The sequence below is a fragment of the Topomyia yanbarensis genome, chromosome 3, assembly GCF_030247195.1.
Source record: "Topomyia yanbarensis strain Yona2022 chromosome 3, ASM3024719v1, whole genome shotgun sequence".
In the NCBI taxonomy this organism is placed as follows: domain Eukaryota; kingdom Metazoa; phylum Arthropoda; class Insecta; order Diptera; family Culicidae; genus Topomyia; species Topomyia yanbarensis.
Window position 1 is genome coordinate 288,035,658 of NC_080672.1, and position 25,698 is coordinate 288,061,355.

General features: G+C 41.4%; 2 protein-coding genes and 1 long non-coding RNA gene across 3 annotated transcripts; all 3 read right to left on the reverse strand.

The window, feature by feature from the left end:
- Nucleotides 1-1,299: 1,299 nt before the first annotated feature.
- On the reverse strand, nucleotides 1,300-3,714 carry LOC131693986 (uncharacterized). The gene is made up of 4 exons (XR_009306371.1): nucleotides 2,184-3,714; nucleotides 2,039-2,127; nucleotides 1,867-1,975; nucleotides 1,300-1,813 (listed from the first exon to the last, which is right to left on the reverse strand). It is a non-coding gene; the product is annotated as an uncharacterized LOC131693986 (long non-coding RNA).
- Nucleotides 3,715-7,712: 3,998 nt separating this feature from the next.
- On the reverse strand, nucleotides 7,713-11,204 carry LOC131687969 (uncharacterized). The gene is made up of 3 exons (XM_058972076.1): nucleotides 10,809-11,204; nucleotides 10,492-10,752; nucleotides 7,713-10,438 (listed from the first exon to the last, which is right to left on the reverse strand). Exon 3 carries the CDS (start codon nucleotides 9,765-9,767, stop codon nucleotides 7,713-7,715), a length of 2,055 nt encoding a protein of 684 aa, XP_058828059.1. The 5' UTR covers nucleotides 9,768-10,438; nucleotides 10,492-10,752; nucleotides 10,809-11,204.
- A 1,984-nt stretch (nucleotides 11,205-13,188) lies between these two features.
- LOC131693983 (guanine nucleotide-binding protein subunit beta-1) lies at nucleotides 13,189-17,464 on the reverse strand. The gene has a single exon (XM_058982303.1). The coding sequence runs from the start codon at nucleotides 16,565-16,567 to the stop codon at nucleotides 15,545-15,547; it is 1,023 nt and encodes a 340-aa protein (XP_058838286.1). The 5' UTR covers nucleotides 16,568-17,464; the 3' UTR covers nucleotides 13,189-15,544.
- Between the last annotated feature and the right edge of the window lie 8,234 nt (nucleotides 17,465-25,698).

A 25,698-nucleotide genomic window follows, 5' to 3' on the forward strand; every position in this document is an offset into this window, starting at 1 on the left:
TCTGACTATTTAGTAGCCGTATCCGTGTTCACCGGTTTCAGGAAGATTTCCGAACCTCCTTCGCTTCCAGTTGATCCAGAATCCAGAGCAGGACGGCTTCAGTTGAGCCATCGCGAACTGCTCGTTGGTTTTGTATGAATAAGTTTGAGTTTTTCTCGGCAGGAGCAATGTCAAAATAATATGCTATTAAATACTAAAAATTCTTTTAGATGAACAAATTGACCAACGAGATTGTCCGTAATATTTCGTTTCATTCACGAAAAATTATGTCGCTTTTAACGACGATATTCGTGCAATGTACACTAAATAAGTAAAATTTACGAAAACTTTCGTTCATCAAGTGGCCATTTCTTCGTACCACAACAAAATCGATTTGGCCACATTAATTTTCTTAAATTAAAAAAAACGATGTTATTAAACATCGATCCCAAAAGATCGACTGAAAACAACACAGGCTAATAAATACGTAAACTTTTTTAGGATAAACGAAATGAATTCGTGTGACCAACGAAATCGAAATGTGAGTCCAAATTGGTTTGGAAGTACATCACATCTTTACAACAACTGGCAACTCGGAATAAAGTAATGATATTTTGGGTACATGGCCACCGAGGAATCGATGGTAACGAAGTTGGCGATGAATTAGCCAGGCGAGGTTCATCAAACACGTTTGTTGGACCAGAACCATTTCTAGGCATATCTACCTGTGCAATCAAACTAGAACTTTCGGCTTGAGCAAGGGACCAACTACTAAACGGCTGGCGAAACGTAAAAGGCGCTCGACAAGCTAAGAAATTCGTACATCCAGATACAACGAGAGCCAAAAAACTAATGGATCTAAAACGAAAAGATTTACGTATAAGGGGCCATGCATAAATGACGTAGCATTTTGGGGGTAGGGGGGGTATACTAAATTTGTGACGAAGTGTGACGAGGGGGAGGGTAGGGTCAGAAGTTGCGCGACGTAGCATTAAGATTTTTTTAGAGGGAATTAAAACCCATTGATTAGATAAAAACAATTTGATGTTCCTCCATTCCCAAGAGAAATAAATTTAAATTCACACAAGTTACTTTTCATGAAATTTTTAATGTAGTAAGTTTGCGTGTATGCGGATTTAACTTGCTACATTAATTAGCTAATCTTGCTAACTAGTAGACTTAGTTTGTTAGCTGAATTAAGTTTTCTCTTCAGATTCAACCAAACAAAATTTAGTAATTTTATCGAATGTATGCTTCTTAGAATCATGGGCAGCTGCAGCATCGTGAACTGATGTAATATCGTCTTGCTACAGCCTCGGCGACAACTTGCCTCAACTGGGCCGACTGCTCATAAAACCAAAACCTACACGTGTCATTTTGAACATCCTACCCCTTTATTCATCTCTCTTCACACATTCCTCTTTTTTCTCTGACTTCTTCTATCCACCTATCCCTGCTGCTCTGCCCTTCCAGCCTACTGATTCTATTCACTTCTTAAAAGCTAGTACTCACAGCCCCGCCATCCGCTGCGGCATCTCACGATATGAACCGTGTGTCTCGCCACCTTCCGTTCCATCCGGCGTGCCCTCGTTAGTGACAAAATCCCCTTGAGCTCGACCGTGGGACCTATTGCGTCACGGTCTCCTATTACCCGCTTGTACTCAGGCTGCTCACCTGCGTCCAGGTGCACAGCTGCGGTGACCAGATTCCTTCCACCAACTGATCTGCCTGCGAATTGTTCCTGTTCGACCGACGCCTTGATTGAACTTCTGATGAGCCGGTATCTGAGTCCCGATGCTTGTAGTAGGACACTTTAAGTGTCGGAAAAGGAGCCCTACAATATACCACGTGTCGTCATAAAATCTATAATCGCTGTGATTTACTCACTTCTCTTGGAAGGCGTTTTCCGTTTCGTGTTTGCTAGGCTGGTTAAAAGCGTATCGCTTTTCGTTCGCAGATCACTGCTTGCTGGTACTGATACCTTCAGGATTCTTATCTGGTGGAGAAGTGCATAGCTTTACTTGTATGCTCTAATTAGTGCCGTGAGTATCCAACCTACCTTCCCAGTGCAATCCGGTACGATCCGGAATCAACCCTGATTAGATCAACAGGCCTTGTGTGAACGGACGTTGTGTTCCTGCTTGTACGCTGCCAAGAAGAAGGCAATTAGCGTCGGAACGATTGTTTCATCTCCTCCTGCTTACCTTGAGTTTTGACCGGATCAACACTCGTGTGACTGTCGGAATCGCGTATTTTTTTCCGTGCGACCCTTTCCAAAGTAAAATCGTTTTGTAATTTGTGCGTTCTGTCCCGCACGAGTATTTTTTCAGCCGGTTTAAGCGCACGAAGCAGGAATCACGGCTGCACCTTACACCATTACTTTTTATTGTGATTCCTTTTTTTAGTAAGCGGAAACACTCTCTTCGCAACTGACAGGTAGAATGGATATAGTTACTGCAGAAAGTTTGTTGATGATGTTTCACTTTCAAGCTGGCAGGCGGCCCTTGTGGTGGATTCATACACGCTTAACTTTAACTTAGTATAATGTGTGTGTTGAAGATGTTCAAATTGAGTTAACATCTAATCAAATAATTTAACTGCTACACAACCCTACCCAATGGCAAAAATTTTTCGTGAATTGCTATTGCCATTCACGAAAAATTTCTAAAACTTTCACTTCCGTAAGAAGTGCGCCGGAGACTGAACAGATTACTTTTCTACATCATATATCCAACATAATTGCTTGAGAGCCTAACGGTTGCTCTCCATATCTTGATCTCTAATATAAACATAATACCAAATAAACATTACAGCAGACTTCTTCTGCTTGAAAGGTGTAATCGTGCGCCCACTTGTCGTGGCTAAAATGTCTCCGACTCAGTTCTTTGCTGGCCTTCAAATCATATGCTCTCATTAGGTAGCGACATTCAAGGATTCTAACTAGTTTCATAATGGCTAAATTATACTAGTAGATCGACATTTAACATTAAGTGTCAAAACAAAGACAAAATGGCTCATATGTGTCTGAATCGGTAAGTGGTTCAGAGAACATTTACTCTCATTGGACTGTAAGTCGTGTGAGAGGCGGTCGTATGTTTGAGGTATGAGAGGATTTAGTCTCTCCTATCACCACGAGTCCATGCAAGGGTTAAATTCATTTGGACTAGCCGCCTGAACGTCCGCGCCCCTGATTCGCGTTGCTTTAGAGATTTGTCGTGGTGACGCCTCCACGACCAAGTGAGACCTGTGACTCAATTTGAGTTCTGTGTCTACTGGACTGAAACGCCCGTCCAGTTTAGGAAGATTAATACCGATCTGTCGTGTTTTCATGCTTAAGCACTGGGAACTGGCGCTGCTCATAGCTGTAGATTTACTTGTTCGGGCTGGACACTGTTTGTGCTTTTGCCGATCTGTCTAGTCTGCTTTCTCACACCCGTCCGTTTTCTCTCGTTACGGTAACTGCAAGCCTGGGAGGCTTCAGCTTGTTTCTCGACGTGCGTCCGTTTTCTCTCGCTACGGTAACGGCAAGCCTGGAAGGCTTATATCCTGCGCATTTACGTCTGCTTCTTTCCCGCTCCGGTTGTGACAAGCCTGGATTCTTCAGCTGTTCCTCCTTTACTTCTGCACACCCGCCTCACTTTTGTGGCATTTTCTGCGGTCGTGAGCTCCCTACAACCCGTTTCCAGTCTGCAGGGTACGATTTCACCCGAATCGTGAAGGATCCGCGCGGTTGCGCTTGCTTGTCGGTTTTTCACGTTCCGAAACGGTTCGCGCGCTTGCGCCAGTGACTTAGGTCCATGACTTAGTTCGATGTGTCACCATGAAGCAGCTTACCTATGAGATTGACTTTTGCTATGTCTGAGGAGTCCAGAGGGGTCCGCCTTCGTCGACCTGCACCCCTGTGCAACGGCTCAAGGTTTTCCCGAGACTCGCTCCGAAAGTTCCGTCTCTAGTTTGCGGTTACCTGCTCTCCTTCCTGTTGCGCTCGCGTGCTCGCTGGTCGATTTCTCTCGTTCCGAAATGGCGCGCCTGTTGTGGGCTTCTGCTTTCTCGAAATGCGTTTCCTCTCGAATCACTAACGGCGTACCTGCTGGAGGCTTCTGCTTCCGACGTGTGTTTTCTCCCGAATCGTTAACGGCGTGCCTGCTGAAGGCTTCTGCTTCCGACGTGCGTTTTCTCCCGAATCGCTAACGGCATGCCTGCTGGAGGCTTCTGCTTTCTCGATGCACGGTTTCTCGCGATCCGCTAACGGCATGCCCGCTGAGGCTTATATTTCTCGACGCGCGGTTTCTCACGTTCCGAAAACGGCTTGCCCGCTAAGGCTTATATTTCTCGACGCACGGTTTCTCACGTTCCGAAAACGGCATGCCCGCTGAGGCTTATCTTTCTCAATTGGTGGAAGTCCTGTCCCGTCCCTCACGTCTCGACAGCTGCTTGCTGCGACTGCGAGTTGTCATGGGCCTTCCTAGACAGCTCTTCAAGTCCAATTGACGCTGGCTGATATGCCATGGTGGGGAGGTAGTTTGAAAAGTTATTGCTCGCCACACCCTGACAGGGCACGATTTATCCCGATCGGCTAACGGTGTTTCTGGAGCACTAAACTCGTGGTTAGCAGGTTGGAGCCTGCCGACATAGCTGAGCAAATTTCTTCTAATCGGCCTTTAGATCCTTTGCGTGGTACCTTCCTACTTTTCCAGACGGAACATCCTCCAGCTCATATAAGTTGGTACCCAAAACTTTCCGGATCATCGCTGGCAGGAACTTCGGGTTCAATTTCTGGTTGATGTGATCCACTTTTGATGATAATCCGAACGACCTTCGCCAGACTAGATCTCCGACGTTGAACGCCACCGCTCTCGTACGCATGTTGTACCGTTTCTTCGATTTTTCGTGCGAGTTTCTGATCCGTTGCAACATGAATTCATGGATCCGCTTTAAATTCGACAAACGCAGATCTTGCGCAAGCTTTAGATCCTGCGGCGTGTTGAGATCCTGTTGTTTGTACAGATCCGTATGCAGAATCAGCTCTCGGCCGAAGTTGGCAAAGTGCGGACTCACTCCCGTGACCTCGTGCTTCGCGCTATTGATGGCAGCTACGATCGATGCTAGATTTTCGTCCCAAGTTCGATGATCTTCATCCAAAAGCGCTCTGATGCAAGTTATCAACACCCTGTTTACCCGCTCTGCGTTGTTCACCATCGGACAGTAATACGCTGTGGTCATATGATCGGTGTTGTGCCTCGCGAGAAGAGACCGGAACGCCAACGACATAAACTGCTTCCCGTTGTCCGTGAGAATGATCCTTGGCCGTGAAAATCGAAGGAAAACTTCCTTTTCCAGAAAGTTACACATGGTCTCTGTATTTGCAGCGCGCATAGGTTGTGCGATCACGTACTTGGCTATCCAGTCAACTACTACCAAGATGACCGTGTTTCCTTTTTTCGATCTTGTGAATGGGCCGACGAAGTCCAGTGAAATCAGTTCCCACGGTATCCTAGCAGGCTTTAGTTTTCCCATGTCCGGCATCATTCGCTGATTTGGAGCTTTGCTGGCTTTGCATACCTTACAACAGCGCACGTAGCGCCCTATGTCCTCCTGCATCTTTGGCCAATAGAAGCCTGTTTGAATTTTCTGCAGCGTTTTCTGGAATCCAAGGTGCGCTCCTGTTGCTGAGTCGTGAAACTTGCTTATAACTCCTGCTCGTTCGTCTTTCGGCACTACTTTCTTCCACCTGTGCGTTACCTGTTCCAGCTCATCTCTGTACCTGCAATTTTTAAACAGTTCTTTGCTGACGGTGCGGAAGTCCGGGAACTTGTCTGGTTGCTTTTCTACGCTTGCTGCCAGTCTGTTGTACCAGTTGTCGTCGCTTGTGCTAATGGAGAAAGTCATCGACGCCACAATCCTTGATAGAGCATCTGGTACCACGTTGCACGAACCCTTCCGGTATTTGATTTCAAAGTCGAAGGCATTCAATCGCAGTATCCACCTGCACATTAGCGCCGTCGGATTCTTTATTGACCGCAGATATGACAACGCCGCATGGTCGCAAAATACCGTGAACCTAACGCCCTCCACGTATCCACGGAACTTTTCAATCGCTCTTATCACCGCTAAACATTCCCGTTCCGTTACGGAATAATTCCGCTCGGACGATGACAGCTTTTGAGAAAAGAACGCTATCGGGTGTTCGGTTCCATGTACTTCCTGGGTTAGGACGGCACCGATAGCGACGTCGCTGGCATCACAAGCTATATTGAACGGTTTGGCATAATCCGGCATCGCAAGAACTGGTGCTGATACTAGCATTGACTTCAACTTGACAAATGCATCCTCCGCAGCTGGTGTCCACCGAAACTTGTTCTTTGTTTTCGTCAGTTCGGTCAGCGGTACGGCGATTCTGGCGAAATCTTCGATGAATCTCCTGTACCAATTACACAACCCCAGAAAGCGTTGCACGTCTTTTCTGTTTTGTGGCGTCGGAAAGTTCACGATGCAGCTGATCTTCTCGTCATCTACCTTCCATCCGTCTTCGTTCAGCACGTACCCCAAGTATTTTAACTCCTGGCGGCAAAACTTCGATTTGTCCGGGGATATTGTGAGGTTCGCTAGTCGTAATCGCTCAGCTACCTTCCGCAGCATTGCCAGATGCTCATCGAAGCTCCGCGAGCAGATGATGATGTCATCAAGGTAGTGAAACACCTGAGGTTCCAGATCCGCGAAGAGATGCGTCATCAAACGGGCTAGCGCTTGGCTTGCGGTACACAGACCAAACGGCACGACCTTAAACTGGAAGTGGCCTCGACCCGGTACTGTGAACGCTGTTGTCGGGCGAGAGGCTTTCTCGAGCGGCATCTGCCAAAAGGCGTCTTTCAAATCGATCGAAGATATGTAGTAACAGCCGCTGAGGTTGCTGATGATCGAAGCGATTTGCGGAATCGGGTGTCCTTCGTTCACCATTATCGAGTTCAGGTGACGTGCATCCAGGCATACTCTGTACTGGCCTGTCTTTTTCTTCACAGCTACGAGTGGATTGTTCCAAGGGGAGAACAGCGCTTCTTCGATGACGTCCAGGGCTAACATCCGATCTATCTCCTTGTTCACTTCGTCTAGGACATATTTGGACATATGATAGCATCGCTGCTTTCTGGGCTTGGCGTCCCCGATATCGATCCGATGTGTGTATTTGTCGGTGCGTCCGATCACTCCGTTTTTGCTTACTGGGAAAGTGGCCACTACCGCGTCTAATTCCCGCTGCTGTTTTCTGGTCAGCTCTCTCATCGGTTCAGAGCAACTTATCTCCTCTTCCAGCGCTACATCCACCTTGTTGCATACGGCTTTTACTCCAAACTTCTCCCAGAAGTTCATGCCCAGAATTACACAATCCGGGAGCGAGGGAACGAGTAGCATCGGTATCGTTTCGTTGCGACCATTGTAGGCGACGGGAAGCTTAACGAACTCGGCGATGTTGTGCTTGGTACCGTCGGCAGTTTGGATCCCACCACGCAGGAAGCCCTTTTTCAAATTGAGTTCTTCAACGATCGCTACTGTACTTCCTCCAATCAACGAACAGTTCGCGCCGCTGTCTAGCAAACCCGTCAGCTGTCTTCCGAGTACCGAAATGTTTGCGTGAGGTCTATTGTCTCCATCCATGTTTATGATTATCGAATTGATGTGTTGTAGTTCGGGAAATAGTGAGGGACTGTAGAAGTTTTGCGAGGATGCTGGTCCCTCTGTTACTGACTCCTCGCCTGTACGTTTCCCTGACCAGTTGAGCAAATGGGACAATTGCGAAGCGAGAAACCTTTCCGGCCACAACGGTAGCAAAACAACACTGCTTGGGGTTTCGGGCAGTCCATAAACCGGTGTCCATCTTCATCACAGTTCCAGCACGATAGCGTTGAACGCCTTAATTCTCCGTGTGGTTCTTGAATATGAATAGGAGTCTGCTGGGGTTGCTGCTGTGACCGCGGTTGATTTGGCGACAGCGATTGTGGTATGTTGCTTACTGTGTTCGGTGTTCCGTGTCGCTCCTGCGTCGACTGATGGTACTGGAATCCTTGTGAATTTGAGGGTCGACGTTGCTCTCTCCTTTCAAATCGCCCTTTCAGCGCGTTCACCTGTTGACAAAGGTTTTCCAGCTGTTGTGCCCACTCTTGATCTTCCTGCTCGCTACGTGCAAAGTCTATTAGATCACTGTGTGATTGGACTTCTTGTGCTTCATGTAGCCCTATCGCGTGTACTCTACCGAATCTCTGTGGAGTGACCGTACCCGAGTATGTTCTTTGCGAGGTAACGGGGGTCGCAAAGTTTGGCTCCAGTAGAGTATTGTGCGGGAATGGTACACGTCGCTGCCGGTTTAGTAATAACCTTGTTTCGTCAAACCCGTTGCAAACCTCAGCCAATTCCAGTAATGTTCCTGGTCTGGCAGCCGCTACTATTGCCGCGTACTCTGCATTCATATTTTTCTTCACGATGAAGAATTTCTCATCTTCCGCCATCGGTGGACTAACGAAACGGAAAAGTGCTGAAATGTCACGATAAAATTTTGCGAACGATTCGTTTGTTCCTTGGAATCGGAAATTCGCTTCGATGCGTAGAATTTGCGCGTAGCTACCAGGTAAGAATTCCCGTCGGATCTCCTCCTTAAAATGCCTCCACGACAGTAGTGATCCCTGTGCAAAAGCTCGTCCATACCAATCCAGCGCGTCTTCTAACAACAGGTGTTTGATTGATCTAAGCAAAATTTCCTCCTCCACCCCTTCAGAACGAGCGAAACATTCCACGCGGTCCAAGAACGTATTGAGTGACGTCGTGTCTTTTTCGCCACGGAATTTGAATGGCCAATTGTGGATCGCTTTTGGATTTCTCGGTCCATCCTGTTGGTTTCGTTCACGCCTCAGCAGATGATTTAGTAACTCATCCCGCAGTCGGTTGTATTCTGTGGAATTGTTGCTTCCTCCTCCGTCCCTTGGAGAGTCTACGGAACGATATGCTGGTGGCGGCAGTCCATGCGAGATGTCACTGTAGGGGTTCGGTCCCCACTCGTTTGAATCGTCCTCGTTTCGCTGATACCTAGGTACTGTAAGGTTCCATCTTGTTGGAACTCCCCGACCCCGTCCTTTGCCTGTTGTAGAGGAAGCAATTGGTAGTCCGTTCTGGATTCTCGTCGGTCCTGCTTGTTGCTCGAATCGTGTCGTTTGGGTTGACGAGTTTTTGGGAACTGTTCCGGTCGCTGGTGCTGTCCTAGTGCTCTCCGGAAAAACATTGGGAATGCTGACTTCTGAACGATGGTCGGAACTGTTGCTCCTTTGGTCCACTCTGTCACTATGCACTGTTGTGTTTTCACTACGTTCCCTCACTGGACTAACTATTGACGGGTTTAACGCGACGTATACTTCCTCTAAAAGAGCCGCAATCAGCGCTTGCAAGCTTTCATATTCTTGTCGTAACTCAATCGGAGGCGGGTGAACGCGTATTAAACGGTTTCTGTAATGACGCAGTCGCGATTTAACATTTTCTAAAAATCCGATGTCATGCTTCTTTATGGCAGTGTCAATCGGTGTGAGAAGAAGTTTTACTCGGGATTGACAAGCTTCTATATTGCGGGAGTCTTCCATCACGTGAGAGGAGTCGGTGTGAAAGCAACCCGTTCTCATGTCTTGCTCCATGGCTTGTTGCAAACGAGAACATTTGTCTCGCCGGGTGGATTGTGCCGGACCCTTAATTTTGCGCAACGCCAACTCATAATTTAATTCTTCCTCACTCAAATGTAATGGATTTATCTCCATAACGATTAAGGTCTTCAAAAAGCCAATTTATCAACTAAAGCCAACAAGAACTTATCAAAACTAAATCTATAATTTTTTTGCCAAATTGGGTTAACAAATTATCTAAGGTTCGTTTTGGTTGGGCGCCAATGTAATATTGTCTTGCTACAGCCTCGGCGACAACTTGCCTCAACTGGGCCGACTGCTCATAAAACCAAAACCTACACGTGTCATTTTGAACATCCTACCCCTTTATTCATCTCTCTTCACACATTCCTCTTTTTTCTCTGACTTCTTCTATCCACCTATCCCTGCTGCTCTGCCCTTCCAGCCTACTGATTCTATTCACTTCTTAAAAGCTAGTACTCACAGCCCCGCCATCCGCTGCGGCATCTCACGATATGAACCGTGTGTCTCGCCACCTTCCGTTCCATCCGGCGTGCCCTCGTTAGTGACAAAATCCCCTTGAGCTCGACCGTGGGACCTATTGCGTCACGGTCTCCTATTACCCGCTTGTACTCAGGCTGCTCACCTGCGTCCAGGTGCACAGCTGCGGTGACCAGATTCCTTCCACCAACTGATCTGCCTGCGAATTGTTCCTGTTCGACCGACGCCTTGATTGAACTTCTGATGAGCCGGTATCTGAGTCCCGATGCTTGTAGTAGGACACTTTAAGTGTCGGAAAAGGAGCCCTACAATATACCACGTGTCGTCATAAAATCTATAATCGCTGTGATTTACTCACTTCTCTTGGAAGGCGTTTTCCGTTTCGTGTTTGCTAGGCTGGTTAAAAGCGTATCGCTTTTCGTTCGCAGATCACTGCTTGCTGGTACTGATACCTTCAGGATTCTTATCTGGTGGAGAAGTGCATAGCTTTACTTGTATGCTCTAATTAGTGCCGTGAGTATCCAACCTACCTTCCCAGTGCAATCCGGTACGATCCGGAATCAACCCTGATTAGATCAACAGGCCTTGTGTGAACGGACGTTGTGTTCCTGCTTGTACGCTGCCAAGAAGAAGGCAATTAGCGTCGGAACGATTGTTTCATCTCCTCCTGCTTACCTTGAGTTTTGACCGGATCAACACTCGTGTGACTGTCGGAATCGCGTATTTTTTTCCGTGCGACCCTTTCCAAAGTAAAATCGTTTTGTAATTTGTGCGTTCTGTCCCGCACGAGTATTTTTTCAACCGGTTTAAGCGCACGAAGCAGGAATCACGGCTGCACCTTACACCATTACTTTTTATTGTGATTCCTTTTTTTAGTAAGCGGAAACACTCTCTTCGCAACTGACAGGTAGAATGGATATAGTTACTGCAGAAAGTTTGTTGATGATGTTTCACTTTCAAGCTGGCAGGCGGCCCTTGTGGTGGATTCATACACGCTTAACTTTAACTTAGTATAATGTGTGTGTTGAAGATGTTCAAATTGAGTTAACATCTAATCAAATAATTTAACTGCTACACTGAGAGATCTTTTGTTCATGTTCCATGACATATAAAACTCAAAACAAAATTATTAACGCGATATTTGTCACGAAATGGGTTTATTTTGTTCGCAATTTGCTGTTATAATCAAAATGTTGATAAAAGCCGTCAAACATTTTGTAAATACATGTATTTGAAAAAATTGTAAAGCATATTAAATTTTTTCTTCATTCCCCGGTCGCATTGGAAAGGTCGGGGGGGGGTTGTCAGAAATGCTACGTTATTTACAAGGGGGAGGTTAGAGTTTTGTGACAAAATGCTACGAGGGGGGAGGGAGGGGTCGAAAAACGCCGAAAAAAGCTACGTCATTTGTGTACGGCCCCTAATCACAGGTTTATTTACAGGACATTGTCCTGCTAAGTATCATCTGAAAAAATTGGCAAAAGTCAAGATGACAATTGTCGATTCTGTAACTACGAACCCAAGAGCTCGGAACGTATTATCTGCCATTGTAATTTACTATTTCTCCGAAGGGAGCGATACTTCTGAAGGCATCTTATGACGCCTCACGAGGTATGGCATACCTGTATCAAACGGATCCTTAGCTACATTAATAATGTACTACCCGGTTAGGACGCCACATGTGGACAAACAACTCGCTTCCAACTACATTGAATTCGGGTAATTCGTAACATGTAGAGCAAACAGGGGCAGCCACAAAAGATAACCTGAATAGTGGTCGCAGTGGCAAAGTTTCCCCTAACAAAAAACATAAAAGGAAATTTCTTTCTAGTCGCTAGGTGACGTGACTTTGAGAATAAAGCCCATAGAATATACATGGCAAATGTGGTGGATGAAATTAATAAATGCACTCACTTAAAAGCAACGTGTTTGAATGAGACTGAACCCTAAAAACGCTAGAATACCACTTATCAAAACCAGTTCATTCCAGATACGGAGAGGGGTGACTCAGAACTGTCATCGAATGAAACCATCTCAATCTTGTTTTTGTTCTTATTAATTTATTTTTGTTATTCATAATAAGTTAATTGTATTCTATACCTCTATTATTTTGTTACCTTACAGACTAAGCTTTTTCTTTTATAATATTTTTCGATACCTCAAAATGTGTAAAAATGGTGATTACTTGTTTTCTTCTCATATTTCCACTGCTGCTGATTTGGACAGCTTTAGATAGCGTTCTCCTTCGCACGCTCATGCGATTTTTTCACACATTATCGAAAAGCTACGTTGGTAATGAGCTCTTGTTTTTTGGTAGTGTTCTCCATTTGCTACTTTCGGATCTGTCATTTGAAAGTTCTGCGGTTGTTTAATAGTTTTACCACCCCTAAGATTTCCTGCTCATATCATTTGGTTCCGAATGTTAGTTCTAAGTTCCGTTTAACTTGTGTGCTTTATTTTGTATTTCATCGTTTTTATACATCATACAACACACCTTCGGCCATTTGATTGATTTGTTTGTTTCTTTATTAATATAAATATGCACGCCTGTTTGTTTCGGTAGATGTTGAAGTAAAGTTTCCACTTTAAAGATTAATGTTCATAAAAACGCGTTTGTAGGAAAACGTGAGAATATTACCTTTAACTGTAATGGTGTGATGGCGAGCGAATTGTTTTCTTACTAGTTTTCTACTCGTGGGTTTAAATTAAACATTGAAAAAAGAAATAAGAGAAACCTGTGTGTATATGGTTTAAGCAATTTGTGTTTGTATGTTGAATTATTGGTCAGTTGAAATTTCGTACTGTTCGTTCCCCTGAATACTACGAGTGCACAAATTCTAACACGCCAGCGCATGCTTTACTCACTTTTCTTCATTGACTTTGGAAACTGATTTTTTTCAAATTTCGCACTCGCAATCGCCCGTTTGTATTTAATAAAAAAATTCCATAAAACTTGATAATTGGATGTGGGTCTATTTGAATTGTATTAATCAATAACAGATTTCTAATGAATCTTCGATCTTAATATTTGCATTTTTCGCATTCCATTCTGAAAAAAAAAACTGTTTCTTAATTGAAATTCTTTTTGTGTACGATGGCAATGTTTTGTACACTGAAAAATTGATAAAAAAAATAAAACAAATATCGTGCGCTCAACTTATCCGGGCTTACCTTGGTCTGTCATAGTGATAGAGAACAATAGTAGAAGATTCACTTATTCGTGTGTACGTATTAGCGAAGCCCACTCCGATTATCCTTATCACACTATCTTCTGTTAGTATGTTTTGAATTTCATGGTCTTGGGAGATTTGGGTAGCTCATTATATTACTCACACATTAACGTGTGCGATTATTTGCTTCATGTACCCAATTATTTCACGATATTTATTGTTCACTGCGTTTGCTCACTACTAACCCTATTCGCTTTTGTTAGTTTTCTCTGTGTTCTCCACATAAATCTTTCTTATAATTTTGTTTTGAAGATTAGGCAGTGGGTGGCGCTTACAATATTCTCTTTCATTGCAAAATTTGCTGTTGTGCGCACGCAACTAGTTCATTTTTATTTCGGTTTACGGCAAACGGAATGTGAACGATAGGGGAGTTGATTTACCGATATTTTGGAAGGCTATCAGATTTTTGAAAACGATACGGAATAGAAGCCAGTATCGGCTGCTTAGATACAGATGTTATGCAATAAATATTCTCTCTAATCAGGACCACTATCGTTCAAATAAATACGTACTTTGCTTACGCATACACCCTCGCGAGCAAAAAACGGAGCAGAGTTGCGCCGTCGTCTGTGTCAGAACGCCCTTTTTTCTAACAGCGCGCTAAGGAGTGTGCGGATGTGCGCAACGAAGTGTGCCTGGATATTTTGTTTGCGAATCGTAAAGCGAAATGAAGTGTGAACGTATTTGCTGCATAGTGTGCCATTTCGCATTGTTTCAATTTACATCCCATTCTATTATTATATCCTTTTCACATCTATCATCGCTATACGTGTTGATGGTTACAAAATAACGCAACTGTGTAAATGCTTTTTTTCTGATGAATGCATTTTGTTTTACTGATTACTTTTTTTAAAAATTACCTTACACGTATGAGATTTTAATTTTAATTGATAGGCTGATTTCTATTTTTTCTGTTCTCTTTTCAGACATTTTTTTGGGATATGACCATACTTTGTCTGTTTTGTATTTGTTAGATTTATGCTACAAAAAAAACCAAGCTGACTGCATGGCGATGCAACGAAGGGATACTTCATCTGATACTGACTAGCACAACTAAATTCTCTAGCGAGTTTAGGTAACTTTTGCGGGCGCTCATTTCTTTTTCATTCGAAATACTATCGATACGGATGAAAATTTTAAAAAAAATCATATTCTATTATGGCATTGAAAGAGGAGAGCATTTTGTACCGATTATGTGCAAAAATCGGGCCGCAAAAATATAACCTGCTTAGAATCTTTCCAGATGCAAAAGCTCAGTATCCTAAGGAAAACCTTTATTTGCCGGGTGATGAATGAATTGTACATTTCTCTTAAGATATCGCCCCTTGGGAGCTCATGCACAGTGGAGTGATTCTTACTAAATAGTGTTTTCATTTTCCTTTTTTGCTTGTTCAGACTAAATAAATAAATACAAATACGTGTATAAATAGATTATCATAAAAACATGTATATGTTTGTGTACAAATAGAAGGAATAACAATTTTGTTTTAAATAGAAAATCTAATACGGCTGAAAAGCAGCTTCTTAAATAATATTCGAATGTAATAAGAGGAAGTAAATAAAACAATTTGTGTAACGATCTTTTCAGATGTACGCGTTTATCCTGGGTGTTATCGTCGGTCAACAAAAGAAAAACCGTGTTTCTAACGTACATCAGGGAAGCGCATTTGAAACGGCACGATGATAAAGGATTTAGACAGGGTTGTTTGTAGTTTAGCATTCACATATCTATGTTACAATTCAATAACAAAAAACATTGATAGTAGAACATCATCAATGCAGGTTTTGTTTTTTTTAGTTTGTCATTGTAAATATAAATATTTAGAAAACGGAATTGAAGAGAAAAACAACTTTGTGTAATAGTTAATATTTGCGCGTAAACTATCACGTTTACTTCCAATTTAACATTTGTGCTATGTTCGTCACTATAATCAATCTAGAAACTAAAAAACAATATATCTGAGATGTTTCACAAATGTGTTTTCTGTTTAAAATTAACTAAAATCCAGACTTGCTTAATTTGCATGTTGCGTTCCTATGTGTACACTGTTGCTTCTTTCGGAGTAGATGCAATTGCACATGCCGTGAATGCGTATCATTAGCAGCCAATGATACTGTTGTAGGTATGTCACTATGGGTTTGTCAGTGTGTGTGTACGACAGCCGGTACTTCCTCCCTAGTTTAGTTCCAAACGCGCAAGAATGAGTCCCAGGAACCAGTTGCTACAGCCATACCATTTTCTGTTACTCCTAAGCACGATACGCGATTGTCATGCCCTGCAAGAATACCCGCTCGTTCCGCCTTCATCGTGTCCCATACGTTACAGTTGAAGTCGTCGTAACCGGCCAACAATAGACGGCCGGATTTTGAGAATGCCACAGAGGTGATACCGCAAATGATATTATCGTGCGAATACATGGCCAATTCCTGATCGGCGCGGATATCGAAAAGACGACAAGTTGCATCGTCCGAGCCGGTTGCGAATGCGTGTCCATTCGGAAAGAAAGTGACGGCGTTGATGTCGCTCTCGTGCCCAGGAAACGTTTGTTTACACTGACCTTCGCGGATGTCCCACAGTTTTGCTGAGGCATCACATGCTCCCGAAACGAATACGCGACACTGGGGAGAGAGGGACAGCGCCATCACGTCGCCGGTGTGGCCAAGGAAAGACGTGCATTGCTGGCCTGTTTCGATATCCCACAATCCACATGACATATCGCCAGAGCTGGTTACAATCTGATTATCATCGAGAAATCGACAGCAAGACAAATATCCAGTATGTCCAGGAAGCTCACGCGATACTCTGACGTTTCCCTCTCTCGTTTTCAGGTTGTATATCGAACAAATGTTGTCTAATCCACCACACGCTACGAAATTACCCGAGGGCGCATACGCACAAGTCATTACCCACGATGAACGCAGTGGTATTGCGTGAACTTTGTTCGTCGTGTGCGAATCCCATACGATCAGCTTACCGTCCTGCGATGCTGATACTAGATTCCTAGAGTCGCTACCCCAATGCATAGCGTAGATTTTCGCTAAATGACCCCTCAGAGTGCGTCTGGTTCTCATCTGTATCCTACCGATAGGTTCCAGATTGTTTGTGGCCTGGACCAGCGATGTGTCACAAGCCGCCTTCCGGGCATCACGGATAGCATTTTTCAGTGTTTCCGCTTCTTGCCGTAGTGCCTCTAGCTCGTTCATCCTGACGCAATCTAAAAGGAAATTTAGCAGCTTCTGAACACTGTCGTTTTCCTTCCGTGAAATATGCAATTAAATAACCCGATAAAAACTGGATAATTAAGAGTGCTGACTTTCTCTCCTCTTCTTTTATTTTATTTATTCCGGCTGTATTTGCTGGTTTTATCGCGCTTACACTTTCTTGCTCCAGTGCCACAGCCTCGGAGAGGAAAAAATTCAACACCAATTTATCGATTATCTGCAGTTTTCAATTGTTGGGACTTTCCCACAATCAGACAGAAACCATTCGCGTCGGCTTCTAGTAGTCCCAAACGCTACAGTTCCAATCACTAACCCTAAACCGTGTCCTTTTGTATCGTTCAGTCGTTTTTATGCACTTTTCCTCTAAAACAATCTCTGCATTTCATTAAAATGTATCACCATCTTTCAGATCCTCCATATTACTTTACATATAAAAATCCAATATCCACCTTCTGAACTGTCGGGATTTTGCACTCTCGTCCAGGCTCTCCCAAACGCACTCTCACTCTCTCCAAGGGACCGATAGTATGGAATTTTTTTCACGATACTTTCGTCAGTAGACACTCAAGTGAGCTTTCCTACAGCGTTTTGGATTTGTAGTGATGTGCACTCAAACTATTGGCTCTCACCGCTCCGCACTGTTTGCTCTTTTCCGACGGCAGCGACGGGTCGATTCGACCGACGGCTTTTACACTTTTCTTGAACGGTACGAACGATTTCTGGGTAAAATTTTTTTGAACCCACACTACTACGTGCTTTCACTAGAAAATACCATATTTCTACGCTTGTATCATTTGCAACTATCAATTAATGTACATCATTGATTGTTCAACTGGGTCGATCTGCTTCTTTTATCAATTTTATACAGGGTGTTTGGTTCATGGTTAAGAATCTCTCGGGGGGTGATAGACTGCCATATTTGGAGAAAAAAATTGTTCTACACATACCATCCAATCTCAACCGTTACAGAGTTATTGAACTTTTTGTGTAAAAAACTTATTTGTCTTAAAATACCTCTAACTTTAAAAGTATACTTTGTATTTTTAATGTTTTAGTTCCATTCGAAAGGTGAAAAAATTTCGCATTGAGTGATACCTTCACATGTTTCAGCTAATGAGTTTAAGTAGCCTTTTCAAAGTAATTTATTGAAAATCAAACCTTTTTAAACGATTTTTCGTTCATTTCTTGAAAACCCTAATAGTTAACCTCATCCTTTTAATAATTCAGATTGTTAGTCTTGGTGAGCTGCTTAATTCGTTCTTTGACATGATACACTTACCTTTTCTTATTTTTATGATTTTGGGTTATTCAACATGGATATTTTTATCTCATTTTCACTAGTACCAGCTCTAATTGAAAAATTATGGCACTTATTGTACTTTTTTTCTTTTTATTCGAAAGCCAGGAAAATTTTACAGTGAAAAAAGTATTAATACCTTTCAGTTAAGTGAATTTAGTATTCTTTTAAAAGTAAAATAGTTTAAAGTTAGTGCTATTATTAGCATTTTCGTTAATTTTCTTAAAATAGTAAATAATAAACATCAGCATTATTATCATGGAAATAATGCATCTCAGCAAGTTCTACAGTTCTTTCTTTGACTCCATTCAATTATCTCTTTTGGTTTCGACGCTAAATCGTTTTTATCACATCGTTTCATATGCAAACGTAACGATTTCGAACCCACTACATTTGTGGCGAGCTCATGCTGTATTAACTATTAAATAGCAGCAAAATGAAAAGTGATATAGACAAAGTGTCAAATAAAAAGTTATAGAGAACATTAAGGGGCATCAAATGAACAATAGTAACGATAAATTTTGTTGATTAATAATTAGAATAATTAAAAACCTCTCCAAAAACACAAATTTTGAGTTATTTCGTTAGTAAAACATCATTTAGTACACTTAACTAAAAGGTATTTGTACATACACTGATAGGAAATTTTCTCAGCTTTCCAATGAAATCTTGTAAATAACGATATAAAGCATATTTTTTAGATTAGAGTCTTTTAAGCACTTGCAAGTCGGTTACAGGAAAAGTATAGTAATGAAATTACAAAGAAATGAGAAGAGATAGAAATATGTCGTCCAAGAACAAATTATGAATTGTCCTAAAACCCAACTTTTGGATAATGGATATTGCTATAATCATACTTCATTTTTTCGAGAAAATTAGCAAAAACCTCCTCAAAAACACTAACTTTTAACTACTTTACAGCTAAAAGGTATTTAAAACTATTTACTTAAAAGATACGATAACACCATTCAATAGGAAATTTTCTCACCTTTCGAATGGAATTAAAATATTTAAAATACGAAGTATACTTTTAAAGTTAGGGGTATTTCAAGACAAATAAGTTTTTTACACAAAAAGTTCAATAAATCTGTAACGGTTGAGATTTGATGGTATGTGTAGAACAATTTTTTTCTCCAAATATGGCAGTCTATCATCCCCCGAGAGATTCTTAACCATGAACCAAACACCCTGTATAGATGGATATTAAAAGTGAAACAGAATCCGCGGATGGGTCCCACTCGACGGAGGGTGCTCTACTATACTCTCACACACTGGAGAACACCACTCATTTTGGGTTGGGATTTTTAGTCAGCTCAGGTAATATCGGCGAAATAGGGGAAATTTTGTTCTACCTTCCTTCTCTCAATAATTATGTTATGATTTCACTCAAGTGAGTACCACAAAAGCTCGCGATAACAATTTCCCATAATATCGATTTCGCCTGAGGCGAGACTGACAATGGTTCTAATTCCAACTATACTGACGAAATGTGCAGCAGGAATGCCAGATGTGTTTTTAAATAGTTTATGTAATTTGGTAATTTTAGTACAACTAATCTGTGCAATATTCAACGAAAAGAATACATTTATACATTGAATTGCTCATGAAGTAAAAAGTCAAGATGAAGTTGGGATTTGAAATTAGTGTAACATAATGCATTTATTTTCTATAACTCGTATGTGTGGTATTAATGTAACAAAATGCCTTTATTTTCTGCAGCTACAAATGTACACCAAAAGAAAAAAAATACGCCTGCATCAAAATTTAACACTTTACATTAACAAACATGTTTTCAGTTTGCTTCGATGTATTTTAATCGGCGATGGCGTAAGCGTTATTGTTGACCGGCGGCACGCTATTGCCAGGGGAAATCCGGGTAAATCGATACGTATGTCGTCGTTTGGCTTTTAGTCATAAGATGTGATATGTTAAAAACTAAATGCACTACATCGAAGCTTATACCCCACTCCACATATACATGTCTTTCCGACCTAATTTGGTTTCTCTGAATTCGTTTAGTCTGATGAAAAAAAATGCTTTCTTTGAGTTCTATGCTATATTTTTCCTTAGTGGAGAAAAATTTTGGTAAAAAATACTTTTTCTCCATTAAGGAGAAAATTATTTAATAGAATCTGCGCATTACGAGCACAAAACTTATAATTAAATTAGTTAGGGAATTTGCGTTTCGACTTTGCCTCAGCAGAATCCAATACAAACTTAGAGACAGGACTAAGCTAGTGCCGGATTGTTGCTAGTTCCAAAAAAACGAAAATACTAGTTGAATTTCTGAGCCAACCCCTAGTCCTGCGTGATGTCCCACAAGAAAAGAAGTTGCATTGTCTTGCTAAGCCAAACCAAGTTTACGTAAAAAACGCTGTAGAAAATAACCCATCGGGTATTTTCTCTTGAACATTTGGGTAGAAGTAGTTTAGAGTAGAAAAACTCTAGAAAGAGAACAGCGGAGACTCCATTCTGGATCGATTGGATTCGCGTTTAGCTGCCAAAAAACCCGAGGGATTGCCCTTCCTATGATCATTCTCAGGGATAGACCGTTCTAACATCAAACTATGGTCTTGTCAAATTTTGGTCTTGTCAAACTGCAAATGACGTGAAAACCCAAGATGGTACCAGATAAGGTATAGGCATACATAAACCGAGAGTTTTGGTTTTACGATTGGCAAGATCGACATTGCGTAAATACTGATTCACTTCCCAAAAAAGAGGTTAATAAAAACGAAATTAATTAAAACAATGTTTTGAATATAGAAACTAGTGCTTTCAGCCTCTCAAAGCGTTTGCCACCAAAAATATTATTGTACATACATGCATACACCTTATGCAGATTATCTTGAATCTGTTTTGCGTTTGTCAAATCTGCCACTCTTCTTATTCTTATCCGGACACGGTATTTTTCCCTTTGGGGCAGACCCTCGCAAAAAACGAATCCAATCGAACATTGCCTATCCTTATAACATTGGACGTGTTGCCATACAGAGCCGTGGCATACATTGCCAAAAATGCTGTTTTTCTCTCCGCAGTTCTCTTACTAGAGTTTTCCTAGCTTAGAGCATATCGTTGCACTGTATTTTTATCGCTGTCAGTGTTTCGAAAATTGGAAAACATGGAGTCACCCGAAAAACAACGTCGCGATCGCGAATTCATTTTTCACAAGCACCTGGAAAACTCTCAACACTCTCATCGGGAAACAACTCGGAATCGTGCAGTGAGTCGTGTGATTAATCGTTAATACCAAACTCTGAGCATCGAACGGAAGGCGAAATGCGGTTAGAATGGATGAGGATCACAAGCGTGTAGTAAAAGCGTTTAAGCGGAATCCCAATCCTTCGGTCAGGGATGTGGCCAAAAAGTTGAATCTGTCGTTCAGAGAGCTAAGGATCGGGAGGGATTGCATACGTACAAAGTACAGAAGGCTTCAATACAGTGGGAAAATCACGGGCCCGGAAACTGTACACCCAGATACTGACGAAGCCACATTGTTTCATCATGGATGATGAGACTCACGTCAAAGCGGAACTCCAGCAGCTTTCGGGACTACTGTTCTGCACCGCTCAGCGCAAGTTTGATGGTTCGGAGGAAGTAAAGAAGCAGAAACTTTCAGTTTACTAATAAATACTTGATTTTGCAAGCGATCTGCTCATGTGACAATCGGGGTGCGCCGTTCGTGACTACCGGAACTGTAAACAAGGAGATCTACCTCAAGGAATGTATACAATGTATCTTTATTGAAGCAACACCCTGCGATCTTCGGGCCGGATCTAGCTTCGTGGCACTATTCAAATGTTGCCCTGGAGTGATACGAATCCAACGAAATGCCGTTCGTACCCAATGACATGACACCCCCTCCCCACCCTAACGCACCGGAAATAAGACCCATCGACAAATACTGGGCAATTATGAAGCAGACACTACGAAAGTATCCCGAGGAGGTCAAATCTGAAAAGGACATGAAGAAAAAGTGGGTTTCCGTACATAAGCTGCAGCCAGTAGTTGTACAGAACCTGATGAGTTGAGTTAGGCGTAAGGTACGTGCGTACGATTATGGTATTGAAGTGTAATGAAATAAATATGCCAAAAGCTTACTAATGGCTATATGTTTGTCTGAAAGTTTGAAAAGGATCGGTCCTCTAGTTAATTTTCTACAACGTTTTTTCCGTGATGCAATTTGATGTGACTGACACACTTTATAGCAAGACGTGTAAAGAATAAGAAACCACGAAATATGAGAGAATGAGACTATTCTGAATATTGTTTTTGTTGTTCCATCGTTCCGTAGAGTAATGCACCTACTTCTTTAGGTATGTTAAAAGCACGGGCAGACTTGATTGGGTTTGCGTCTATCGAAATGGGATTGGTTTTTATCACAGGTTTTCAGGCATTATTTGTATTTTATATTGTTCAAATTCCTTAGGGCATATTAAGCAGCGTAGTATTTTATTTAGGAGGTTCAAAGCAGAACTAGAATGCAAAGAATCTCATCCCCACCAGAGTATTTTGATTTGTTATTTGGAACTTTAAAACTGGAATACGCTGTTGTTCTCTATGTTGCTTCATTTGAAACAGGCTTAGAACTTCTGTGGTACAGTTCTAGATTCATAATTGTAACAGTTCTATAATATAAAACTGAAAAAAAAAATCAAAACTGGAACTTACTGCGCTGAATATTCTGTATTAATTTACAGCACATTTATAAACGTGTTTTAATTTAAAACTAACGAAAAACGAATAGAACGGCGACAGTTTGGAATTTTAAAACAAAACTGTTCGAAACAAAACGCTATGCTGGGGATGTAAGAGCATGTTCAGGAGTGTTTCAGTTCTAGATTCATAATTTTGACAGTTCTATTACATAAAACTGAAAATTTTTAAACTAGAACTTGCTGTCCCCAGCAGCAGTTTTAGCGGATGTTCTGTTAAGTTTAAAATTAATGTCTCGCCATTCCTTCAGCGTTACTGCATTCAAATTTTATTTTTCCCCAGTCTATCGGGTCTAAGTGTCTGTGCTGAAAACTTTGCATGCATTTAAAACACAGTACTAAACGTGTTTTAAAATCAGCAACAAATAGAACGGAGTCGTATAACAGTTTTAAATTTTGAAACAATACTGTTCGAAATTATAAAACAAAACGCTCTGCTGGGGATGTGAACGTTTCAGTTCCAGTTCTACTTTGAAACTCCTATACAAAATAAAACGCTCCTGAACATGCCCTCAGGAGTGTTTCAGTTGTAGATTCATATTTTTGACAGTTCTATACTATAAAACTGCAAATAGTAAAACTAGAACTTACAGTCCCCAGCAGCAGATGTAGCGAGTGTTCTAGTTGGTTTAAAATTCATATCTCGCCATATCTTCAACGTTACTGGACTCAAATTTATTGTTCCCCGTCTAAGTGTCTGTGCTGAGCACTCTCCATGTGTGTGTGTGTACAATCCATTTCCCACTGTCCGGTAGTGCTTTTATGGAAGAAACTTGACTGCATCTATGTAATGATATATTTGTTTTCATCGATAGATGTACACATGTTTGGCCCTGGAAATGAAAGGCGATAGCTCTATTGTACATCCAACGGCCCATTTCAAAAATGCTTGTTCCTACACGTACATTCTGAGGCCGCCTTCATATACAATAAGCACCGCGCGAATACATCCATGTATCAATTGGATATTTGCAATATATTCGCACTTGCAGAATGAAAAATATTTTTGATTCTGGCACGTATTTACAAAGAGGAAAATATTTATGAAGGTAGACAAGCATTGAAAAATGACATGCAACGATCTCACCAGCTCTGAATAAATAAATTCATGAGATTTCTGTGAAGTTTCCCTCCATCCGTGAAATTGTTGCATCAGCTACTCAGGTCCAGGCGGCGCTGCACGCGCTAAGCGGAACGAACGGGTGTATTTCTTGAGCGTTTTTTCAAAACGTCATATGTGCAATGAGTTACTCTCTGTTTATACATTCTCTTTCGATTTTTACGGCGTCACTATAACACTTTTCACTTATATATTTCATCCTACTGACACGTAACTCAACAGGAAAAACTATCTACTAAACGATTGACTTCATTTTACTGTTGAATATATTGTATATCACTGGAAAACTTTGAAAAGTATTGGACATTAACGACAACACGTCCGGGCGATTCGCCAGTGCTGCCACCTCCATCTGTGCTAAGCACTCCATGTATTTAAAAAAAACAGTTCTAAACGTTTTTTTAAAATCAGCAACAAATAGAACGGTGTCGCATAAGGGCATGTTCAGAAGCGTTTTATTTTGTATAGGAGTTTCAAAGTAGAACTGGACCTGAAACATTCACATCCCCAGCAGAGCGTTTTGTTTTATAATGTTATGAAGTTATGTTTTAAAATTTAAAACTGTTATACGACGCCGTTCTATTTGTTGCTGATTTTAAAACACGTTTAGAGCATGTTCAGGAGTGTTTCAGTTCTAGATTCATAATTTTGACAGTTCTATAATATAAAACTGAAAATTTTAAAACTAGAACTTGCTGTCCCTAGCAGCAGTTTTAGCGGATGTTCTATTCAGTTTAAAATTCATGTCTCACCATTTCTTCAGTGTTACTGCATTCAAATTTATTTTTCCCCAGTCTATCGGGTCTAAGTGTCCGTGCTGAAAACTTTGCATGTATTTAAAACCAGAGCCTAAAATTCTCATACCTATTCAATGAACGACGAAATTCAGAGAATTCATCTTCGTCCTTTCCTTGCCTCTTTCGTCGCTAAATGCATGAAAAAATAAAACAATAAAGGCGATGTCCCCTCCTCTCTCGATTCTACGAAAACGAGTAGCAGCAGCAGCGACTTTCGTTTTCCTATGACAATCCGAATTTCAATTTCGTTTTGATGCATGGTCAGTAATTTGCGATTATCATTCATTAAATGAAATTAATGCAATGTGCATCTAATAATGCAACTAGAACATAGTTAAAATGAGAAATATGCACACCGATCAGGCTTCCGTCTTACAATACCATCATTAGCTCGCAAATCTACAGAATCGATCATCGACAAATAAATATCATTGCTAGTGTATTTTCGTTTCCCCAGCAGTAGGGGAATTATGGTTAAAACCGACACCTTAAGCTTAACAATTTTTCTAAGTTGCCACCAAACCAATAAAATTATAGTTTTTATGCAGAATTCTTCTTCAGAAAATTCTTAACAAGACTTAATTTTTTCAGCGCTTCAAAAAATTAATTTCATTAAAAATTATTGGTTGTAAAACTTGGAAAACAAAGTGACTTTTTGTAGGCACTGCGGGTAAAACCGACACCCTATAGGGGTAAGATCGACACCCCCTTTAATTTATTTTCTCTCCACTTTATTAAAATCTTTATGTTTATTAAACATGAGATATATGCGTGAATAATTAAGTGTGAGTATGTATGATGCTAATATGTGCTTTTTATTGCTTCATCATGTAGTGAGGGGAAGAAAGTTCGAAAGCGTAGTACTATAAATAAGAGTATTTTATGCTATAGGATTATTTATTGATGAGTATTTCCAAATAATCCTTGCGCACATCGTTGCAACCTCCAGTTTCATATTATTTCGTAAGAGAAGATTTGCAAGCGTTCTACGTTCTGCAAATTGGATTCATTCACTTATAAGTGACACACACACTTCTTAGTAAAACTATCTTTTTCAGATTTGATTTTTCTCTGATCATCAACGATCTATTGGGGTACACATAAGATCACTGTCTCATTGTGATAAAGTTCGTCTATGACAAACCAAGAGAACACTAGAAATTCGGTTTGATGAGCTTTTTGCA